The 22,095-nt window shown below is 36.6% G+C and overlaps 1 protein-coding gene across 1 annotated transcript; it reads left to right on the forward strand.

Annotated features, from left to right (window-relative positions):
- The first annotated feature begins 20,352 nt into the window (after positions 1–20,352).
- Positions 20,353–21,249, forward strand: LOC119544768 (putative tRNA (cytidine(32)/guanosine(34)-2'-O)-methyltransferase). Its single transcript, XM_037850307.1, has one exon. The coding sequence runs from the start codon at positions 20,353–20,355 to the stop codon at positions 21,247–21,249; it is 897 nt and encodes a 298-aa protein (XP_037706235.1).
- Positions 21,250–22,095: the final 846 nt, after the last annotated feature.

The raw sequence follows: 22,095 nt of genomic DNA on the forward strand, positions 1-22,095 counted from the left end.
ACAGTCAACTTTGTTCAGTGTACTTACATTGCTGTGCTACCATCACCCAAAACTGTTTTCCAAACCTCTAACTCCTGTATTTTCCTATCAGTCTGTAGTGCTCCCTTTAGTATTCCCTGTAGAGCAGGTATCTTGTTCACAAACTCTGTCATTGTCCGTCAGAGAATATTTTGAACAGTTTTGCTGGATATAGGATTCTTGGTTGGCAGATTTTCTCTTTCAGTATCTTAAATATATCACACCACTTCCTTCTTGCCTCCATGGTTTCTGATGAGAAACCACACATAGTCTTATTAAGCTTCCTTTGTATGTGATGGATTACTTTTCTCTTGCTGCTTTCAGGGTTCTCTCTGTCTTTGATATTTAATGATCTGATTATTAAGTGTCTAGGCGTAGGCCTATTCAGATCTATTCTGTTTGGGGTATGCTGCCCTTCTTGGATCTGTAATTTTATGTCTTTCATAAGAGATGGAAAATTTTCATTGATTATTTCCTCTATTATTGCTTCTGCCCCTTTTCCCTTATATTCTCCTTCTGGGACACCAATGATACATACATTCTTGCATTTCATTTTGTCCTTAAGTTCCCAGAGACATTGTTCATATTTTTCCATTCTTTTCTCTATCTGTTCTTTTGTGTGTAGGCTTTCAGGCTTTGTTCTCCAGTTCCTGAGTGTTTTCTTCTGCCTCTTGAGATATGCTGTTGTATATTTCCATTGTGTCTTTCATCTCTTGTGTTCTGCCTTTCATTTCCATAGATTCTGCCAGTTGTTTTTTTGAACTTTCAATTTCTGCCTTATGTATACCAGTGTTTTCTTTATAGCCTTTATCTCTTTTGCCATATCTTCTCTAAACTTTTTGAATTGATTTAGCATTAGTTGTTTAAATTCCTGTAACTAGTTGAAATGTAAGTTTGTTCCTTTGACTGGACCATAACTTCATTTTTCTTAGTGTAGGTTGTAGTTTTCTGTTGTCTACACATCTGTCCTCCTTGGCCACCCCAATCAGGTTTTCCCAGAAGAGAACAGGCTCAGGTCCCAGAGGGAAGAAATATTCAGTATTCGGTTTCCCTAATGGTGTGTCTTAGAGGATTGACACACCCTGTGCTTTTCTGCCCAGCAGGTGGCGCCTGTCAGCCTGTCACTCCAGACTGGTGTAAGGGGGTGTGGCTTGTGGCTGTTTTCCCCCAGGCTCTGGGGTTTGGTTGCAAATGGAAGGCAGGTAGTAGAGCTGGGCCTCTCCTCTTCCCTCTTGGGAAGATATGCTACCTAGAGAGGGGTCATTTGCATATAAATAGATTCTTTGTTTCTCTGACTCTGCTACCTCCACCCTTGCCTGGGTCAGAGTGCTACAAGTTTAAAATGGCTGAGGCTTTCTCTACTGCAGAGCACTGCAAGCTGAAAATGGCTGAGGCTTTCTCCACTAAGCCACCCAGGTTGAGAGAGAGAGAAAGGGACAGAAAGCCCCCATCCACGGCCCCCAGATTCACCCGTCGGCCAGAGATAGCACCCGATCCCTTGGGCTCTCCATCCCAAGACAGATACATCCCCTGGCTCTCCAAAGTCAGTCACCACCAAAAGCCTCCATCTACTTGTTGGGGACTCATAGCCTGTATTAAGCGGTTAACATTAAGACCCCAGTTGGAGCTGGGCTGAGGTATATTTGCTTGTTCAGAGACTGCTGCTCTGTAGCACCATGGGGTTTTGCAGTTCAGGCTGCTGTGAGGGAGAGGGCTCTCAGCTCGGGTCCACAGCCTTTACTTACAGATTTTATGCTGTGATCTCGGGCATTTCTCCCAATTCAGATTGTTGCACAATACATGGACAGTAGCTGCTGTCTCCCAGCAGTTATTCCAGATCTTTTATTAATTGTACGTGTTTTTTTTTTTTTTTTTAGTTGCTCTGGGGGGACTAACTAACTTCCACTTCTCTCTATGCCACCATCTTCTCTCCTAAATCACTTTTAAAGAGCCATTCTGTGTTCACTTGATAATAAACAAGCCTGAAATGTGATTTTTTTAAATCACTTGATTTTCCTAGGTGAAACAGTTTTTTAATAGTACTTTATTTCTGCTAAGTTAAATTTATCATTTAGAACCAGGTGAAAATTGTTGAAAGAACAAAACATTTCCCCTAGTGAGTTGAAAATATAAGAGCATGAGTGGTTATTGTGTGAAATAAAACATAAAAAAACTATGCTATGATTGTTGGGGATTTAAGGAGGCAAATAAATAATACTCTTTTCTTCCCCTCTTAGGTGTGAAAACAATTGAGATAGATGCAAGTATTACAAAAATATCACCTTTATTTCTAATGAAATGGAAACAGGCATCTTAATACTATACCTTGAATTAGATAGAGTTAAAGCTTCAGGCAAAGGCAGAGCTGAATTGTCCATTGCAGGCTTACCCCCAAAGTAAGGGAGAAAGAAAAACTGAGTTCAAACACACTGCAGAGAGTCAGACTGAAGAACACAAGAAGTAGAGAAAGGAGGCAGAGAGAATTAAATTGCTGAGCTACTCCTCCCAAGCTCACCAGGTAAGCATCGAGAAAGAATCTGGGAACATTACTCTCTCTGAAGTCCCTCCACGTGGAAATAAGAAGTCAGGGATACAGAGGTTGCCATACCCTGCCTTAAACAAAAATATGTACTACATAATTCCTATTTGAATACATGGACAAATTCCTCGGAAATGCCATGTATACTAAAATAAAAGTTGTTTTAATTTTTTACAGTCAAATTGTGTGAACCATATTAAAAGGAAAGGAATGCTTTTATATTGTGTATGTTCCCCCTAGCCAGGGAAATATTGATGGAAACTAAATTCAATAACTTTCATTGAAACACCTATACACTATTAATTGAAAGAAAATTTATAGCCATGTGATTAAGGAAAATATTACGTGTGAGAACAAATAGAAACCAGAGACTATACATTCAAAAATGGCTGAATATGATGGAGAAGAGTCAATTGGGTCAATAAAAATTCCAGGGGATGGAGAATATTTGGCTAGGTCTGAAAACTACTGAGTTTCAATAAAGAGTAAAATAAACTACACTTGAGAGGAATGGCTACTATATTGATATTAAAGGTATGCTCAAGCCTGTAATACTATCACAGTGTACAGGATTCCTAATAATCTTTTTCCTATTTCTCCAACAGAGTGAGAACAAATGGTGTAAATTCCATTTCTGGTCCTACCAAAGTCTCTATTCATGTGACTTTTGAAAATTAAGGAACTGTAATAGTCCCTGAAACAACAAAAGGTATTTTCTTTAAATGCCAGCGCTGCTAACACCTAATGGCCATCACAATCCCAAAAAATAGAGTCTAATTTGAAAGAATTGGTTCTGTGACTTACCACAGCAACTACCTTAAAGCTCAGTATATTTTAAATAATAACTTCCTGAGAAATGTTGATTAAATATTTAAATTGCTATCAATATTTAGCTAAGAAAAATATATTTAAATAATACTTGCTTGTAATCTTAAATTGGTATAAACTATCCAAAATTTCTCAAATTATAGCATTTTATGCAACCTTCAATCCAGCCTTCATCAAAGCATCTAGTTAACTACATTTTATTAAGTTCTACTAGAGAAAAATATTTTGTTAAAGTCTGCTTTTGAGATCCAGATGATATCTTTTTATTCTATTGAAAAAGATCCCTTCTAAATTCTTGTAATACTTCTCAAATTTTTATTCAAGAAAATCCATTTCTTTATTAGAAGACCTTCAAACTCATGTTTGCACCAAAATAATCAAACAACTATTCATCAAAACTCAGGAGAATGGAATACAGAAATTGAAGGATACTTTTTTTACTTTTTTTTTCTTTTTTTTTAACTTTGGTAGCAGAAGCAGTACTCTTCACATAATGCTCCTGGCAATATTTATGCAATAGGATGCTGGGGAGTCTGGAGCTCTGGTGCACGGAACTTCAAGAACTCAAGTTATTTTATCTTACCTCTTGCACATTTCCTTTGCAACCACGGCAGACCCAGCAGCATGATCTTCATCCTTCACCCGCTGCCATATCAAAAAACAAGTGATTTGGTGTAAGCTCTCAGAGCCCACTACTTCCACTTGTAGCTCATCAATTCCATTTTCAGAATGATGGCTCCGTCTGGCGGAAGATCTGGCACAACAGCCACGCCTCCAAGTGAAATACCAGCGGGTCCCTCAGTACCTCTACCGGAAACCAACGCTGCTGGAGGAAAATCCGTGACACCGGAAGTAGTATCGTTACGCGGGCTGCCCAGGCCAGCGGCAGGCATCGGTTGGTCACCTTAGGACCCAGCAGCACCGGGATCATGCACCGTGCCAGGCAGTGGGAGAGCAGTCGGGAGAAGCTCTCGTGGGACTCCAGTTAGAAGCCTCTTGTAATTTTTTGACAAAAGTTTTTATAGTGTTACAATCACACATTTCAAAATCATTTGGTATATTGGTTTATCCCCAAAATTAGTCAGTATTTGAACTGTAATAAGTAGTATGTTGTCGTTTATCAAAATTATTTCTGCCAAATATATTTCTAATTATTTAACCATGAAATTGAAACTGTTACCTATGATATAAAGATAAATATCAAATTTCATTTTCAGAGCTGAAAATGTGTTTTCTACTTCTTAAATTAATTCCATTTTTATATCAGGACTGCTCCCTCATTCAGAGTATGATATTTTGTCATTAAAGTATTTAAGAGAAGCATTAGATTAATAGAACCCTATTTTTCTGTAAAATGCCATAAACATCTTCACACTTTGGACTTCAGTATCTCCTCCAGTTCCAGGAAGACACTGTTTAAACATTATCCTTGATACAAAGGAAATAACAGTAGGCCTTATCAATTCCTAAGCCTTTATGGTTCCAATGGATTCTATTTCAGAGCAAATTTTATCACAAATCTGATGCCAGATATCTTGGAGCTATGTGCTATTGGGCACACATATATAATTAAATTACCAGTGTAATCAGAAATATATATTCTTTTCCTATTGGAGAATAAAATAGAATTGTTTTCCCTTCAGAAGTATCAAATTGGACTCAATATAAAATTCTTCAAGCCCAAGGCAATCCTGAATCTTAGGAGATTTTCTAATAGTACACATTGGTTTGGTTTGAATCAATCAAAATTATCTTCCAGGCGCTTTTGACTCTTGACTCACCTTACACCATTCCTTCTGCAGCTCTGCCTCTCTACATTTGTTTCTATCTGGAAGGCACACTGAGTTGTTCTTTCTTTCTAAACCTTATTCATTTTTCAAGGCCTAGCTCAAGCCCCGTATCATCCACAGTCTTCCCTAACCTCCTCAGTCTACAGCAAGCTCTCCCTCTCTCCTGAATGCATACGGATCTGATTGTCCATGCAATTCATCTGCTTTTCTCTTATTTTCCCTTTGATTGTCAGATAAACTGTCATAGATGTATAGATATAGAGACATGACTTGTTTCCCCAACTAAACCAAAGCTCTATAAGGAACTTGACTCTATCCAAAATTATTTTTTCTAATGACAGAAGGAAGCAATGAGAGCAATTATATACTCTATTAACTTTCAAGATAAATATAAAATAAACACTACTCCCCTCCACCTCCCCAGGTTTATAAAACCAGGACTTTCTTTCATATACTCCACATTAGGCTATTTGATCTTATTGTAAGGTGACCAAAACATATTTGCTAATCAATCTGTTCATTCAAAAGAGCATTAATCCATCAATATATAAATTACATAAGAACTAGAGTACTCTAGCTAGGGATTTTCCTTCAGTACTCTAAAACATTATGCTGTACTAAAACAAGTGGCTCAAGTGGACTTCCTGATGGTTTTATTACCTGGAAAACTCTATTTTATTTGCCAGTAAAAAAAAATCCATTCATCCTTTTGGCTTTGGGATAATAAATAATTTAATACCTCCAATCTCAATTAAAAAATTTCAAAAGATTCTCAAGTGTTGTGGAAGTCAACAAGCCATAAAATTATCACAACATTCATATTTACCATAAAGTGTTTTTCTCTCTTCTACAATAAAGTCTTGTAAAAATACCTTTTACAATGTGTTAAGTTCTTCTTTAAACTGATTTGTATCTATTTGCTATGTTAGGTCCTAGGTCATTTACTGTAAGCCTACATGAGCCAATAAGTTTTACAATTTTCTAGGGTTAAACTATTCACCCTAATCCCCACCTTTCAAGTGGACACTGTTGGCCATAAAGCTAGGAAATAAAATAGCTCACACTCCTTCCCATTCAAAGGCCTCTGGGTCTAATGATCCTTCACTGAAAATTACCATCTTTATTAAGATAGAAAGATTGTATTCTGAAGGAAGCTGAAATGCTCCCTGGCTCTTCTGAGTATTCAAGATATGTTAAGATGAATAGAAGAAATAAAATCAGTACCTAGATTCTAATAGGATCAATTCATTCAGTACACGTTGGTAGGTTAGGGAGGATTGTGAAAACCTTTCCACTTGCTTTTCACTTGCAGCAGAAAATTGCAACAATAAATTTCACAAAAGAGAGGTAACTACAATTAAATGGCATACTTCGTACATTTCATAGAATTAATGTAGAATAGTGTGGTTAAAACTGGTCTCTAACACCAGAGTGAGTTTGAATTCCAGTCCTGCCTCTCTCTAGCTTATTTTTGCAATTTACTAACCTTCTCTGTTTCAGTGTCCTCATACATAAAATAGCAATAATAAAAGAACCTAACTCATAGAGTTGTTGGTAAGAGCTATTCCACATAAAGCACTTGGAATAGTAACTGATGCATAATAAGCACTCAATAAGCATTAGCTAATGATAAAGTTTATAAATTAAAGTTTTTTAAATTCCTCATTCACAAACGAGTTTGCCCACCAGTCGTGGTTCCTTGCCTAGAGAAATAACTTTGCAAGGACTGAAATAAATTAATGTAACTTCTCTCATAATACCAAATACAGAGATGTCAGCATCACTTTCATCATAACAAGAACTAATGTAACAGCCTAAAGTCTTGTTTAAGAATACATTCTATTAGTGACATCCATTAATCAAGTTAAAATGTATATTTTGGCAGCTTATTGTCTCTGCTATAAATGAACTATTACTTTAATCACAGGCCTTTGCATAACAGTTTGGTTTTTCTTAATTAATATCTGCTAAATTTCCTTGTGATAGACACACTCTTTTTCTAGAAGTAAAACAGATCTACTGTGTGGTTATTAGTTCCCAGTTAGCACCATACAAAATTATTAACTGAGGTGGAATTTTTCTGCCAATGTACTTGCTGTTGTTTTTTTTTCCAAATTAAAGATTGTAGGAGTATGGCTGACTGACATGCATCCAGTGAATGTAGTAATTTTTTCTGGTGCCTGTCAGCTTGGAAGGCAGTGTTTCACCCCAGTGTTTTCTTTCATGAGCTCCAGAGGAAATTTAGCAAGATTAGTAGAGACACAATGGAACTATACAAAAGTTATTATTGGCTTTTTTCCTTCTTTTACACATTCTATACCCAATAGTGACATCTTCTGGTGGGCTGGAATGTTAATATTTGAACCAATGCCTTGAAACCATGTCCAAGTAAACTTCTTTTCTTGGTCACTCATCAAAACATGTTTCTGTACACAGAAAAAAAAACACGATATAAAATATTCCTGAATCCGTAGCACTTCATCTTTGAATCTAACCCCTCAAAATCCCCATTTAAGTTTTTTAGGATGAAACAAAAGAGAAGAGACTTATTTTTTCAAAACAAATTCAAGACACAGGTTAAATGATAAATACAAAATTAACTGACCTTAAAAATTCACTTACAATTAACAAATCTGGATTTAAGCATCTGCCATGGAAATTTCATTTTCCCTAAGGAGTTTAGTGACAATTGAAGAAAATGATTTTTTTTTTTTTAAGTTCAATAATATATGATATTCTAGGTTATTTCTAGTGAGAAGTAAGAGAATTGGAGTCTGGGAAGGATTAAGGGCCTAATGCTAGTGACACTTAATCCTTTCTTCTTGATTTTTTCATAAGGGTCTATCCTAGTGCAGAGAAGTGCTATGGTCTCCTGAGGATGCCCTAGATTTTATTCATAAGAGCACTACCCTTGGTTTTAAACTCGCATTTCCCTTATGGAACACTCCATATTGCAGGCAACCAACAATCAAGACTGATTTTAATGACTACAACTTAATGGACCCAGAATCCCAATACTTTCCAGGAGGATTGAGCCACACTTTGAGCAGCTAATTCACCCCCAAAATACACAGATTTATATTAAGACCCTTTTCATCACACAATGGAGGTGACTTCAGTGATTCCAAGGTAATTTTCCTGTACCCTCTCACTAGATAAAAAGGTACTATATATACTCATAAATAAATTAATCAACACAGAATATTCTAACCAAGATTAAAGCAAACAATTAATTAATTATAAATTAATTAATTCCATGTCAGCAACTATATGGAAAAATAAAAGCATATGAAATTTTAAAAATTACTGTAAAATTGTTCCATCAGTCATGAATTCAATGCGACAATGAGAATTACAAGTTCCAGTCACACATTTTAAAAACAAAATTTAATCTTATGGAAAAAAAATGTAGAACAGAAAGATTTTAGGTGGTTTAAAGAACAATAAACCAAAGAAGCTTATTTTCAGAATTATACTACTTTGATTTATCCTATCATGTGGATCAGCTAGCATCTCTCTTGATAGAGGTAGCTCTTCACAAATCTTGATATTATGAGCCTAAATAGATGCTGACAAAGGACAGATCATAAATATTTTTAATTCTAGAAAATGTATTAAAGAATACAGGTTATATTTATATTTAGAAATGAAGGCATTTATGTTATCTGTATTTACAAATCAAAGTTGACCAAAGAAAAGAGCTCTAAATAATGTATAATTATTCTTTAAAACAGCACACAGTACCACATATACTCACTATAAATAAATAATATTCTTTAAATGCCAAAAAATATTATGATTAATAGGAATTTTCTATTACAATCAGGATCGTATACTGAAATAAATTTCCAAATTCAGAAAAAAAATTATACTCTCAAAAGTAACAGAGATAAGAAATTGATTCATTTTCTTACGTTACCTATAAAAGCTGTGTTAGTTGTTTCTGATTTTGTTATTGCTTTATTAATCACATTTTCAAAAATGTTCTTTGTTTAAAGAAATAAGCTTCATAGAATAAATATGCCTACTATAAACATTTTTCAAAGAGAAAATTAAAAATATACTTTGAACATATTATACTAAAATAAACTATAAAGGTAGGAGCCATTATCTGTTGAAAATAAAACTGCGTTATGTTCTATGTACAAAATGAGAAAACATAAAATAACACATATTTTACCTTCAGATACAATGTATACAGTCTATAAGCAATTTAACTTGAATATATTAGGTAAATGAAAATGCTAATATTGACTCATCATTCATAAAATTTATAAGAGTGAGAATGGATCAGTAAAAGCTACATTGAATTCATCTGTACCATGATCTATTCTAAACAAGTGCAATAACCAACACAATTTTCTAAATGATTGAATACCAAGAAACAAAAAATAATCAAGTTACATTATACACTATATATTTTTACAATAGCTATTTTATGTCAAAAGACTAAGACATTTTCAAAATAAGATTAAATACTAATTTTTAGAGATGCTCATTCTTTTCAAACTATTTTCCAGGTTTAATATAATTCCAATCAAAATCTCAATTTTTTTTTATTTTATTGAAATTTAGGTGATCTCTAGTTCTTTAAATAAATATTTAATAACATATAACACATATACAGAAAAGTGCACAAATCATAAGTATATAGCTTATTTAGCTATGCCTTGCTATTCTAAGAAATTCATAACTCTTCTAAGCTCCTTTTTAAAGCAGGGATTATTTATTAGCATTGGGCTTGGTGAAACTCTACGTAGGATTTCTTTACACATTTATTTAGCCTTTCATTGTGCCCTAATTCATTGCCAATTTTTGTGACTATCTCATGTTTGATTAAAATGAATATTTCTTTCCTTGCTGGGTATAAATTTATATATATAAGCAAAAGCATGCATTAATACAAACTTACTATTTGTACTATTCAAATATTTTTGCTTATATTTCTTAGTTCAGAATCCTCTAAGAGGGGCATGTTAAAATCTCTATGTTTGTTGTTGGTTTACTTATTATTTCTGTAGTTTTCTTAATTTTTGCTTTAAACAGGTATATTTTTGGTTGAAAATATGTTGGTACTATATAATCTCTCTTTATATCCTTTATAATGGTTTACTATAAATTCTATTTTGTCTGAAATTAAACTTACTATCCCTGCCTTCTTGATTTATATTTGCCTAGTTATTTAGTTTCAAACTTTGTTTATAGTTTCTAGTCATTATATATCTAGATACTTTTAAATAACCAATCTGAGATTCTCTTTTTTTGTTAGTGAGTTTAATATCTTTATATTCTAATTATTTTTACATTAAGACATATTTCTTCATCATGTTTTGTATTTCCTGTTTACCATGCCTTTTTTAGTTTCTTTTTTCTTCTTTCTGGCCTTCCATTTGATTGTTCAGATTTTCTACTATTGATTTAAAGGTCTTGATTCTATTTTTCATTAATTAAGTGTTTACACTTCGTTTATTATTACATCTGCTCATGTTTATTTAAATCTTTATTTTAACTTCCCAAACTAAACAGATACTTCATGTTCTCCTCCCCATTTGGCTGCCACCAACAGAGTAAACCCTCCCCACAATCTGGAATATGGTACTAGATTTTTGGATATGTATTTTACCACTCTTTTTTAAACCTCCTGCCTACTTTTAAAATAACAGCAATAAATTTGCTAAGATATTTCTTTACCCTTACTTACTACATGTCTTATATATACATCTGGACTATTGTTTCTTTTTAATGGTATACTTTCTTCACAAATGTTTTCAAAGGAAATAATAAGCCTTCTAGGAACTTATATGCTTAAAAAAATCTTTATTTCTCCCTTACTTAAAGGTAATTTAGCTACAAGTAAAATTGAAATATCAGAATTTCTTTCTTTCAACACTTTATAATTATTATGTCATTAACTTTTTAATTATTCTGTCACTGTTCAGAATTCTTATTCCTTTATAAATGAACTGTTCATTCTCTCTCAAAGCTTTTAGCATTTTCTCCTTCAGCCAATGTTCTAAAATTTCAGGACATTGTATCTAGGATGTTTATTTTGCTTACCATTTTTGTTTGGAAGGCTGTGAGATGAATCAAATTAAGGTCTTTCATTTTCCTTCAATTCTAGTTAAATTCAAGGAATTCTTTAAATTATTTTCTCTCCTGCATTTATATTCTTTACTCCTACTATGTATAAGTGGAACCATTTACTTCTGTCTTCTTAATTTTTATACTTTCCATGTCTTTATTCCTTCTTTATACCTTGTGGAAAGTTTGGTTGCATCTATTTTGCTATTTGAACTCTTTATTCCAACTAATGAATTCTTTATTTCAACTAATATATTTTTCAGATCCACAATTTTCATTTGATTATTCTGTACAATTGTAGATTCTATGTTCATGTTAAAAACACACTTTCTCATTTTACTAGAATAATTCTGAAGTTTATTTTTAAATTTTCATTTCTGCTTTGAGATTCTCTATTCCTTTATTATGCTCCTATTTTACTTTAAATGTTGCTCATATTTATAACAACCATTTTTAAAACCTTTGACTACTAATTTCATTATTTCTGCCATCTCGGGGTTTATTTCTATGGAGTGATTTTTCTCCAGTTACAGCATACATTTTCCTTCTTTGCATGTTGTTCTAGTTTGCTAATGCTGCCAAAATGCAAAACACCAGAGATGGATTGGCTTTTATAAAAGGGGGTTTATTTGGTTACACAGTTACAGTCTTAAGGCCATAAAGTATCCAAGGTAACGCATCAGCAATCAGGTACCTTCACTGGAGGATGGCCAATGGTGTCTGGAAAACCTCTGTTAGCTGGGAAGGCACATGGCTGGCATCTGCTCCAAAGTTCTGGTTTCAAAATGGCTTTCTCCCGGGATGTTCCTCTCTAGGATGCAGTTCCTCAAAAATGTCACTCTTAGTTGCACTTGGGATATTTGTCCTCTCTCAGCTTCTCCAAAGCAAGAGTCTGCTTCCAATGGCCATCTTCAAAATGTCTCTCATCTACAGCTCCTGTGCTTTCTTCAAAGTGTCCCTCTTGGCTGTAGCAAGCTCACTCCTTCTGTCTGATCTTATATAGTGAACCAGTAATTTAATTCAGATGCACCCAATGGGCGGGCCAACACCTCCATGGAAATTATCCAATCAGAGTCATCACCCAAAGTTGGGTGGGGCACATCTTCATGGAAACACTCAAAGAATTACAATCTAATTAACACTGATAGGTCCACCCACAGAAGATTACATCAAAGATAATGGCATTTGGGGGGACATAGTACATTCAAACTGGCACACATGTTTAGTGTTTTCTTACTTTATTCTGGTCATTGTGATTTTGATAGAGCAAGGGATCTTACCATTTATATTAGTTTGCCAGCTTGTCAGGAAACAGAAATCTGAATATTTTCTCTTTTATATTTTAGTGATTTTTATAAAATTTCTATAGCAAACAGTTTTACATTTACAGTAATGAAAAGATAAACATTTAATTGATAGACTGTTGAGAAAAAAAGACAATACGCCAATGTTATATGAAATACACTACAAAGAGGAATCTCAAAATCATTATGCTAAGTGAAAGAAGCCAGACACAAAAGACTATACACTTTCTGATTCCACTTGTATGACATTCTAGAAAAGTAAAAACTATAGGGTCACTGTGCCCGTTTGAATGTATTATATCTCCCAAATGCTGTGTTCTTTGATGCAATCTTGTGGGGGGTAGAACATATTAGTGTTCATTAGGTTGGAATCCTTTGATCGTTTCCATGGAGATGTGACTCAATCAACTGCAGGGAACGACCCTTTGATTGGATAATTTTCCATGGAGGTGTTATCCCACCCATTCAGGGTGGGTCTGAATTGAATCACTGGAGCCCTATAAAAGTGTTTCACAGACAGAAGGATGGTTGCTGCAGCCAAGAGTGATGCTTTGAAGGATGCAAAGGAGCTGAGAATGGAGCTGGAACACAACCTGGGAATGGAAGAACCAGCCACATGCCTCTCCCAGCTAACAGAGGTTTTCCAGTTGCATTGGCCTTCCTTCGGTAAAGATATACTGTGTTGATGCCTTCCTTTGGACATTTTTGTGGCCTTCAGATTGTAGATATGTAGCCCAATAAACCCCCCTTTATAAAAGCCAATCCTTTTCTGGTATTTGCATAATGGCAGCAAAAGCAAACCAGAACCGTCACAGAACAGATCGCTGTATCCAGTCTGGGGCTAAGGTTTTGAATGCAAAGAGCACTTTTACAAATGCTTAGAACTCTTCCTGTACCTTGATTGTGTTATCCATACATACATAACTGAATAGATTGTCAAAACTCACCAAACTTCTATTTAAAAGGGTGACTTTATTGCATGTAAATTATACCTGTATGATACTGTCTTTAGATAATCAACTCAAAAAAAAAACATGTTAAGAGGATGGATAAGAAGAAATGGAAAGGAGAGAAGTATGGCAAGAAAGCTAATTTTCCCCCTCTTGTGAGGAAGACAGTCACAAAAAAATTCATAGGAATTCAAGTAGGAAAAACCACAAAACTCAAAACAGCCATTTGATGGTAGTGGCAGAAGGATGTAGTTGGGAGCATGAATTTTGATTTTTCTACCACTGGATTTGCAAACTGTGAATTATCATGGCCCCCAGCATTGTGGAGAGCATGTAGAGACATGCACAATTCTCCATTCCTCATGGGAGCATTAAGAGTCTAACCTTTCCAAGGTGATACATAAGGATTATAAATTCTGAATATGCTTTAACCCAGGAAACTCACTTGAAAAAAATAAAATTTTTAAAATGAAGGAAATTAAGATATTTACAGATAAAGGTAATTAAATTAAGACATTTACAAATAAAGGTAACTACATCAGTAAATAAAAAAAAAACTTTGGGTTTATAATCACCCCTCCCCCATTTGACTTAACAGACAATGTATAAAATAACATTAAAAATCTATGTATAAGTTTAGTGTGATGCCACAATTAATGCCAGAGTAATGTGGACAGATAATAAAAAAGCATTTGCAAAGTCTCCTTGAGGGACTGGGGAAAAATGTGAAAATATTAAACCTCCCCTCCTGAGGAATTCCTGATATTTCTTTGCAAGCATTGGGTTGTGCTACCAATTTAATAGAGCCAAGTCCTGAATCTTGGGGCTTGCCCTTATGAAATGTATTCCTGCAAAGGAAGGGCTAAGCCTACTTATAGTTTTGCCTGAGAGTCATCCCCCAGAGAAACTCTTTTGTTGCTCAAATGTGGCCTGTCTCTTTTAGCCAACTCTGCAGGTAAATTCATTACCCTCCAGGGGTGCAAGTGTTCCTGGCAATGAGGGACATGACTTCTAGGGATGAGCTTGACCCTGGCATTGTGGGATTGAGAAGGCCTTTTTGGACCAAAAGGGGGAAGAGAAATGAAACTAAATAGAGTTTCAGTGGCTGAGAGATTTTAAATAGAGTTGAGAGGTCATTCTGGAGGTTACTCTTATGCATTATATAGATATCCCTTTGTAGCTTTTAGTGTATTGGAATAACTAGAAGGAAACACCTGAAACTGTTGTGCTGTAATTCAGTAGTCTTGATTCTTGAAGATGATTGTGTAACTAAGGTGTGACTGTGTAAGTGTGAAAACCTTGGAACCAACACTCCCTTTATCCAGTATATGGACAGATAAGTAAGAAACAAAGACAAAAAATAAGTAAATAATAGGGAGGAGGGTTAAGGAATATATTTTTTTTTTGGAGTAATGAAGATGTTCAAAAATTGATTGTGGTCATGAATGCACAACTATATAATTATATAGTGAACCACTGATTGCACACTTTGGATGATTACCTGGTATGTGAATATATCTCAATAAAACTGCATTAAAAATGCATTACCCAGTTTAAAAAAATCCAAGTACAATGCACAATGATTTAATCAGATGCAATAACAATATAAACATGGAGGGAGAGAGACATATGGGAGCAGAATATATTCTACTGAAACTAGGTCAGTACTAGTAAACTAGGTTATTATTTTAAGATGTTAACTGTAACTACAGAGGTAACACTAAGAAAATAACTGAAAAATATAGAGGAAAAGAATGAAGGGAATCAGAATGATACACTACAACAAAGCAACAAATATCAAAAAAAAAATAGTAAAAGAGTAACTTAGGAACAAAAGTTAGACAGACAGAAAACAAAAAGGTAAGTGGCAGAAATAAATCCTTCCTTCTCAGTTATTACCTCAATTGTCAAAAGATTAAACTTCCCTATTAAAAGGAAGAGTTTGGAAGATTCGATGAAAAAGCATGATCCATCTACATGCTGTCTAAAAGAGATTCACTTTAGGTACAAATACCAAAAAATGTTGAAAGTAAAAGGGTTGAAAAAGATAGCCCATGAAAAAAAGTACTCAAAAGAGAGCTCTAGTGGCTACATTACTCTTAGACAAAATAGAGATTTATAAGATACAAAGAATATTATATATCAATAAAAGGTTCAATCCAGCAAAAATAACAACAGTTTTAAATATACATGGACCTTAAACCAGAGCTCCAAAATACATGAAGTAAAAAATGACAGAATAGAAGGGAGAAATTGATAGCTCTAGAATAATAATTTGGAGATATCAGTACACCACTTTCAATAATTGATAGAATATTTAACAGATGATCAAAAAGGAAATAAAAAATTGAATACCACTATTAACCAATTAGACCTAATGGATATATATAGAACACTCCACCCAACAACAAGAGAGTATACATTCTTCTCAAAGGCACATGGAACACTGACAGGTAAAAACTTGTTAGGCCACACATCAAATCTTAATACATTTAAAAATACTGAAATATAACAAGAATCTTCTTGAATAACAATGGAATAAAGCTAGAAATTCATAAAAGAAGGAAAACTGGAAAATTTTTAAATAGGTGTAAATTAAATAACACAATATTAAATAAACAATGAGTCAAAGAAGAAATAACAAGAGAAATTACGAAATATGAGATGAATGAAAATGAAAGCACAACTACCAATACTTATCGGATGCAGTGAAGGCAGTGCTCAGAGGAAAATTTATAGCTCTAAAGGGCCTACATTAAAAAATAAGGAAGGTCACAAATCAATAACATACCTTTACACCAAAAAGATACTAGAGCGGCATTATTCACTATTGCCAAGAGATGGAAACAGCCCAAATGTCCTTCAATGGACCAGTGGATAAACAAACTGTGGTATATACACATGATAGAATATTATGCAGCTGTAAGACAGAACAAAGACATGGAACATATAATAATGGTAACATTATTATTGAGGACATGTTTGGGTGAAGTTAACCAGAAACAAAAGGACAAATACTGTATGGTCTCACTAATATGAAATAACATTAGTGAGCAAACTTTGAGAGTTAAAAGCTGAGAACATAGGCTACCAGGAGATAGAAAGAGGGTAGAGATCAGGGATTTCTTGCTGAAGGACTACAGAATGTTCAGCAGGATCAATTGTGTAGATCCAAAAATAGATAGCATAATACTGTGTGATGCTAACACAATATTGTAAGTACACTGACCAAAGATGGCTGTGAGTAAGGCTGAAAGAGGTGGCATAGGGGAATATATGACACCAGAGATAAAGATAGATGATGAAGACTGGGACTGTATAATTTGGCAAAAACTGGAGTGGCCAATGACTGTTGCTAAATGTACAAATATAAAAATGTTCTCACATGTGGGAGAGCAAATGAATGTCAACCATGCAAAGTGTTGAAAAAGGGATGGTATTTGGGAAAAAAAACTTAAAGCAAACTGGAGTCTATGGTCAACAGCAACATTGTAATATGCTTCCATTAAATGTAACAAAGGCAATATACCAAAGTTAAATGTGTATGAGAGGGGGATGCAAGAGAGGGATATGGGATTCTTGGTAGTGGTGTTGTTTTCTGTCCTTACTAATATATTGTAGTGTATGACACTTTATTTTTCTTTTTATTATTATCTTTTTTATTATTCACCAAAAAAAAAACCACACTTTTTCATAGTAATCAATATGTTGAAGTGCTGACTGTGGTGATGATACTGTGAACAAATGATTGTACACTGTGGATAATTGTATGTTATGTGAGTATATCTCTATAAAACTGTAGGAAAAAATATAAATATGGGGGAAAATGCTGGAGAAAACCTGGAGACAGGGATGTACCTATTTACTGTTGATGAGGAGGCAGAATGGTATAGCCTTTCTGGAAGTCACTGTGGTGGTTCCACAAGAAGCTAAGTATGTGGGGGCGATAAGGTCCTGCAATGTCACTATGGAGTATGTACTTGGAAGATCTGATAGCAGAGACATGAATGGACATTTGCACATTGCTGTTTATTCTGGTTTGCTAATGCTGCCAGGATGCAAAACACCAGAAATGGATCAGCTTTTATAAAAGGGGGTTTATTTGGTTACACAGTTACAGTCTTAAGGCCATAAAGTGTCCAAGGTAACACATCAGCAATCAGGTACCTTCACTGGAGGATGGCCAATGGTGTCCAGAAAACCTCTATTAGCTGGGAAGGCATGTGGCTGGCGTCTGCTCCAAAGTTCTGGTTTCAAAATGGCTTTCTTCCAGGAAGTTCCTCTCTAGACTACAGTTCTTCAGAACTGTCACTCTTAGTTGCTCTTGGGGTGTTTGTCCTCTCTTTGCTTCTCTGAACTGAGAATCTACTTTCAACAGCCGTCTTCAAACTGTCTCTCATCTGCAGCTACTCTCTCAGTTTCTGTGCATTCTTCAAAGTGTCCCTCTTGGCTGTAGCAAGCTTGCTCCTTCTGTCTGAGCTTATATACTGCTCCAGTAAACTAATCAAGGCCCATGCTGAATGGGCAGGGCCACACCTCTATGGAAATTATCCAATCAGAGTTATCACCTACAGTCAGACAGGTCACATCTCCATGGAAACACTCAAAGAATTACAATCTAATCAACCCTAATACATCTCCCCACAGAAGATTGCATCAAAGATAATGGTGTTTTGGGGGACACAACACATTCAAACTGGCACAGTGTTTATGGAGGCAGTATTCATGATTTGCAGTGGGTGGTGGTGGCCTAAGGGTACACTGACTGAGGAACAGAATGTGAAGTGTGGTGTGTGCATGCAATGGAATATTAAGCAACTACAAGAAGGAGTGACATTGTGAGACACACAAGGAGGTGAATGGATCCTGTAGACAGCATTTTGAGTGAAGTAAACCAGAAAACAAGGCAAACATTATAATGCCTCACCAATATGGACTAACTACAATGTGTAAACTCAGAATTGAATCTTAGAGCACAGCCTAACAGGGAAATGATTATTGGAATGGTCCCTAGATTGTAAGCTCTTACAGCAGTCAAATGTATTCCTGAATTGTAACGGCTGTCTCCAAACTCTGAGATGTTGGTCCCTTGGTGTATAACTGGATTGGTCTCTGGAACATTGGGTATCTGTGTGATACCCAAAACTCAGAGCTAGAGCTCAGCAGATGTGAATGTCAGTATTAACACATACAGCAACTGTTTAAAAAAAAAAAAAACTGAAAAAGAGCCCAGATTTCAATTAGAGATATGAATGAAGCAGATATGGTTAAGACTAAGGCAAATTGGGCCAAAGGGTGAGGGTTGAAACTGACTGTGTGTTAAAACTTCAACTTCCATGTAAGACCAAGGGAAGAAATGTTTATTTGGTGTAGGATCTATATGTTCTAAACAATATAACTACTACAGTCAGTTTGTTCAAACACCACAATTACATGGAACTTTGAACAGGAAATGAGATATGGTAGGTCTGTATAGGTTAGAGTGAAATAGCAACACATCCCAAAGTAATTTGGGCAGAGAATAAAAATATATATTCGGAGCCCCCAGAGGAGCTGGGGGAGGATGTGGATGTGTTGAACTTCCTCACCTGGATTGTTGCTGATGTTCTCACAAACACTGAGGACTGATGGCTTGACATGCTGAGCCCTCTTTCTTAGGGCTTGCCCTATGAAGCTTGTTACTGCAAAGGAGACCCTAAACCTGCTTATAATTGTGCCTAAGAGTCTCCTTCTGAGTGCTTCTTTGTTGCTCAGATGTGGCCCTCTCTCTCTAACTAAGCCACACTTGGCAGGTGATCTCACTGCCCTCCCTCCTATGTGGGACCTGACTCCCAGGGGTTTAAATCTCTTGGCAACGCAAGATATGACTCCCGGGGATGAATTTGGACCCGGCATCGTGGGATTGAGAACATCTTCTTGGCCAAAAGGGGGATGCAAAATGAAACAGAACAAAGCTTCAGTGGCTGAGAGATTTCAAATGGAGTCGAAAGGTCACTCTGATGGACATTCTCATGCTCTATATGGATAACACTTTTTAGGTTTTAATGTATTGGAATAACTAGAAGTAAACACCTGAAACTACCAAACTCCAACCCAGTAGCCTTGACTCTTGAAGACGTTTGTATAACAATGTAGATTACAAGGGGTGACAGTGTGATTGTGAAAACCTTGTGGATTGCACTCCCTTTATCCAGTGTATGGATAGATGAGTAGAAAAATGGGGACAAAACTAAATGAAAAATAGGGCGGGATGGGGGAATGGAATGGTTTGGGTGTTCTTTTTAACTTTTATCTTTATTCTTATTCTTTTTGGACTCAGAAAATGTTCAAAAATTGGGGTGATGAATGCACAACTACATTATGGTGCTGTGAACAGCTGATTGTGCACCATGGATGATTGTATGGTATGTGAATATATCTCAATAAAACTGAATTAAAAAAAAAAAAGAAAGAAAGAAAGAAACTAGAGTCTCACTTTGTATGTTTTCAGGTAGGATCCAGACCTTTACCAGGGTTCCGCAATCCACAGTACCAAGCATGATACTCTGCTTTAGCCCTAAGGCATGCGAGAGAGACATTCAGGTCAACTATGGACACAAACTAAAACCCTCTTATTTACCACCCTTCAGCGCTCCGGTGGTGGCGCCGGCAGCTCCGGCTTCTCCTGTTACCTAAGCGGAAGTAGGCGGTTGGGTGCCTTGGAGGCGCGCCTGCGCCGTCCTGCTGGGGCGGGGTGGGGGGCGGGGCCGAGATCTGCCCTTGTCGCTGCCGTTGCGTGGTCCTGGAAGCTGGCACTGAGTGGCCTCCAGACCGAAGCTTTCTTTCAGCAGATCTCCTATGAGATGGGACGGACATCAAAGGACAAACGGGATGTCTACTACCGCCTGGCCAAGGAGAGGGGCTGGCGGGCTCGCAGCGCCTTCAAACTGCTTCAGCTGGATGAGGAATTTCATCTCTTCCGAGGCGTGACCCGGGCAGTTGACCTGTGTGCAGCCCCAGGCAGCTGGAGTCAAGTACTGAGCCAGAAGATTGGGAGTTTGGGTTCCCGCCATGTGGTGGCCGTGGACCAGCAGGCTATGGCTCCACTGCCGGGCGTGTTACAGATACAGGGGGACATCACCCAGCTGTCCACAGCACAGGAGATCATCCAGCACTTTGACGGTTGCCCTGCAGACCTAGTGGTGTGCGATGGGGCTCCCGATGTAACTGGCCTCCATGATGTCGATGAGTACATGCAGGCCCAGCTCCTCCTAGCTGCTCTGAACATTACCACACATGTTTTGAAGCCTGGAGGCTGCTTTGTGGCCAAGATATTCCGAGGCCGCGACGTGACACTGATCTACAGCCAGCTACGTGTCTTCTTCTCTAACGTCGTCTGTGCCAAGCCCAGGAGCAGCCGGAATTCCAGCATTGAGGCCTTCGCTGTCTGTCAGGGTTATGACCCCCCTGAAGGCTTCCTGCCAGACCTGACCAAACCCTTGCTGGACCACTCTTACGACCCAGATTTCAATCAGCTGGATGGCCCTACCCGCATCATCGTACCATTTGTGACCTGTGGGAACCTGAGCTCCTATGATTCAGACCGCAGCTACCCATTAGACCTAGAAGACAGCTCAGAGTACAAGTACACCCCACCCACGCAGCCCCCAATCTCTCCGCCATACCAGGAGGCCTGCATGCTGAAGAAGAAGGGGCTGCTAGCCAAGAAGATCCGCCCCCAGGACTGCCCGTCACCCTAGTGGACACGTTGTCCATTCCCATGGACGTCCCACAGTGCCACCCTCTGCTGACCTCTGAGGTGGAAGACAGTGATATGAATTGTTCACCTTAACACATGAAGTTTGCACGCAAACCGGTACAACTCTGAAGCCCTCAGGAAAGCTGGAACTTGGGTTGATGAACTTGTTTTCAGGTTTCATTATTTCATCAAGACAGCCTGAACATACAAGCTCCACATGGGAATCTGCTACAACCACCAGGAAAACAGCTAGGAAAGAAACGTTGTAGAATGTCCATCCACACTTGCAGTGGAAATTCAAAAATGAGGTCTGGCCTCTTCTCTAAGTAACCCTTTCCAAGGGTGTCCTGCAAGGGTATCTGTGAACTTAATGGAGCAAAGTATTGCCTCTTTATTTTCACTAATATAACTGAAATTTAGTCTTACTGCCTATTCTGAATGCTGGCAACAAATCATGACAGTAAAAGCAGTACCTGTGACTTTCTCACCAATACAAATTACAGTTACTTTTTATGTTACTTGCAGTTGTTATAGGTATCTTGAAATATTGTTCAAAGGTACTAATTTGAAACACTTATCTTGCAATTTGGTGTGCTAATAAAGAAATACAAGTATTAAAAAAAAAGAAATTAGAACAAGAAGAGCAAACTAAACCCAAAGTTAGTAAAAGGAAGGAAATAGCAAATATCAGAGCAAAGATAAATAAAACAGAGAATGAAATAAAAACAGTAGAATCAACAAAACCAAAATTCAAAATTTGGGTTGTGTAAACATCAATAAAATTCACATAGCTCTAGCCAGACTGACAAAGAAAAGGTGTGAAAAGACACAAAGAACTAAAATCAGA

Source organism: Choloepus didactylus, chromosome 9 (genome assembly GCF_015220235.1).
Source record: "Choloepus didactylus isolate mChoDid1 chromosome 9, mChoDid1.pri, whole genome shotgun sequence".
NCBI lineage: Eukaryota > Metazoa > Chordata > Mammalia > Pilosa > Megalonychidae > Choloepus > Choloepus didactylus.

Coding starts and splice junctions, on each gene's coding strand:
- LOC119544768 (XM_037850307.1), top strand. CDS start 20,353: ATGGGACGGACATCAAAGGACAAACGGGATGTCTACTACCGCCTGGCC.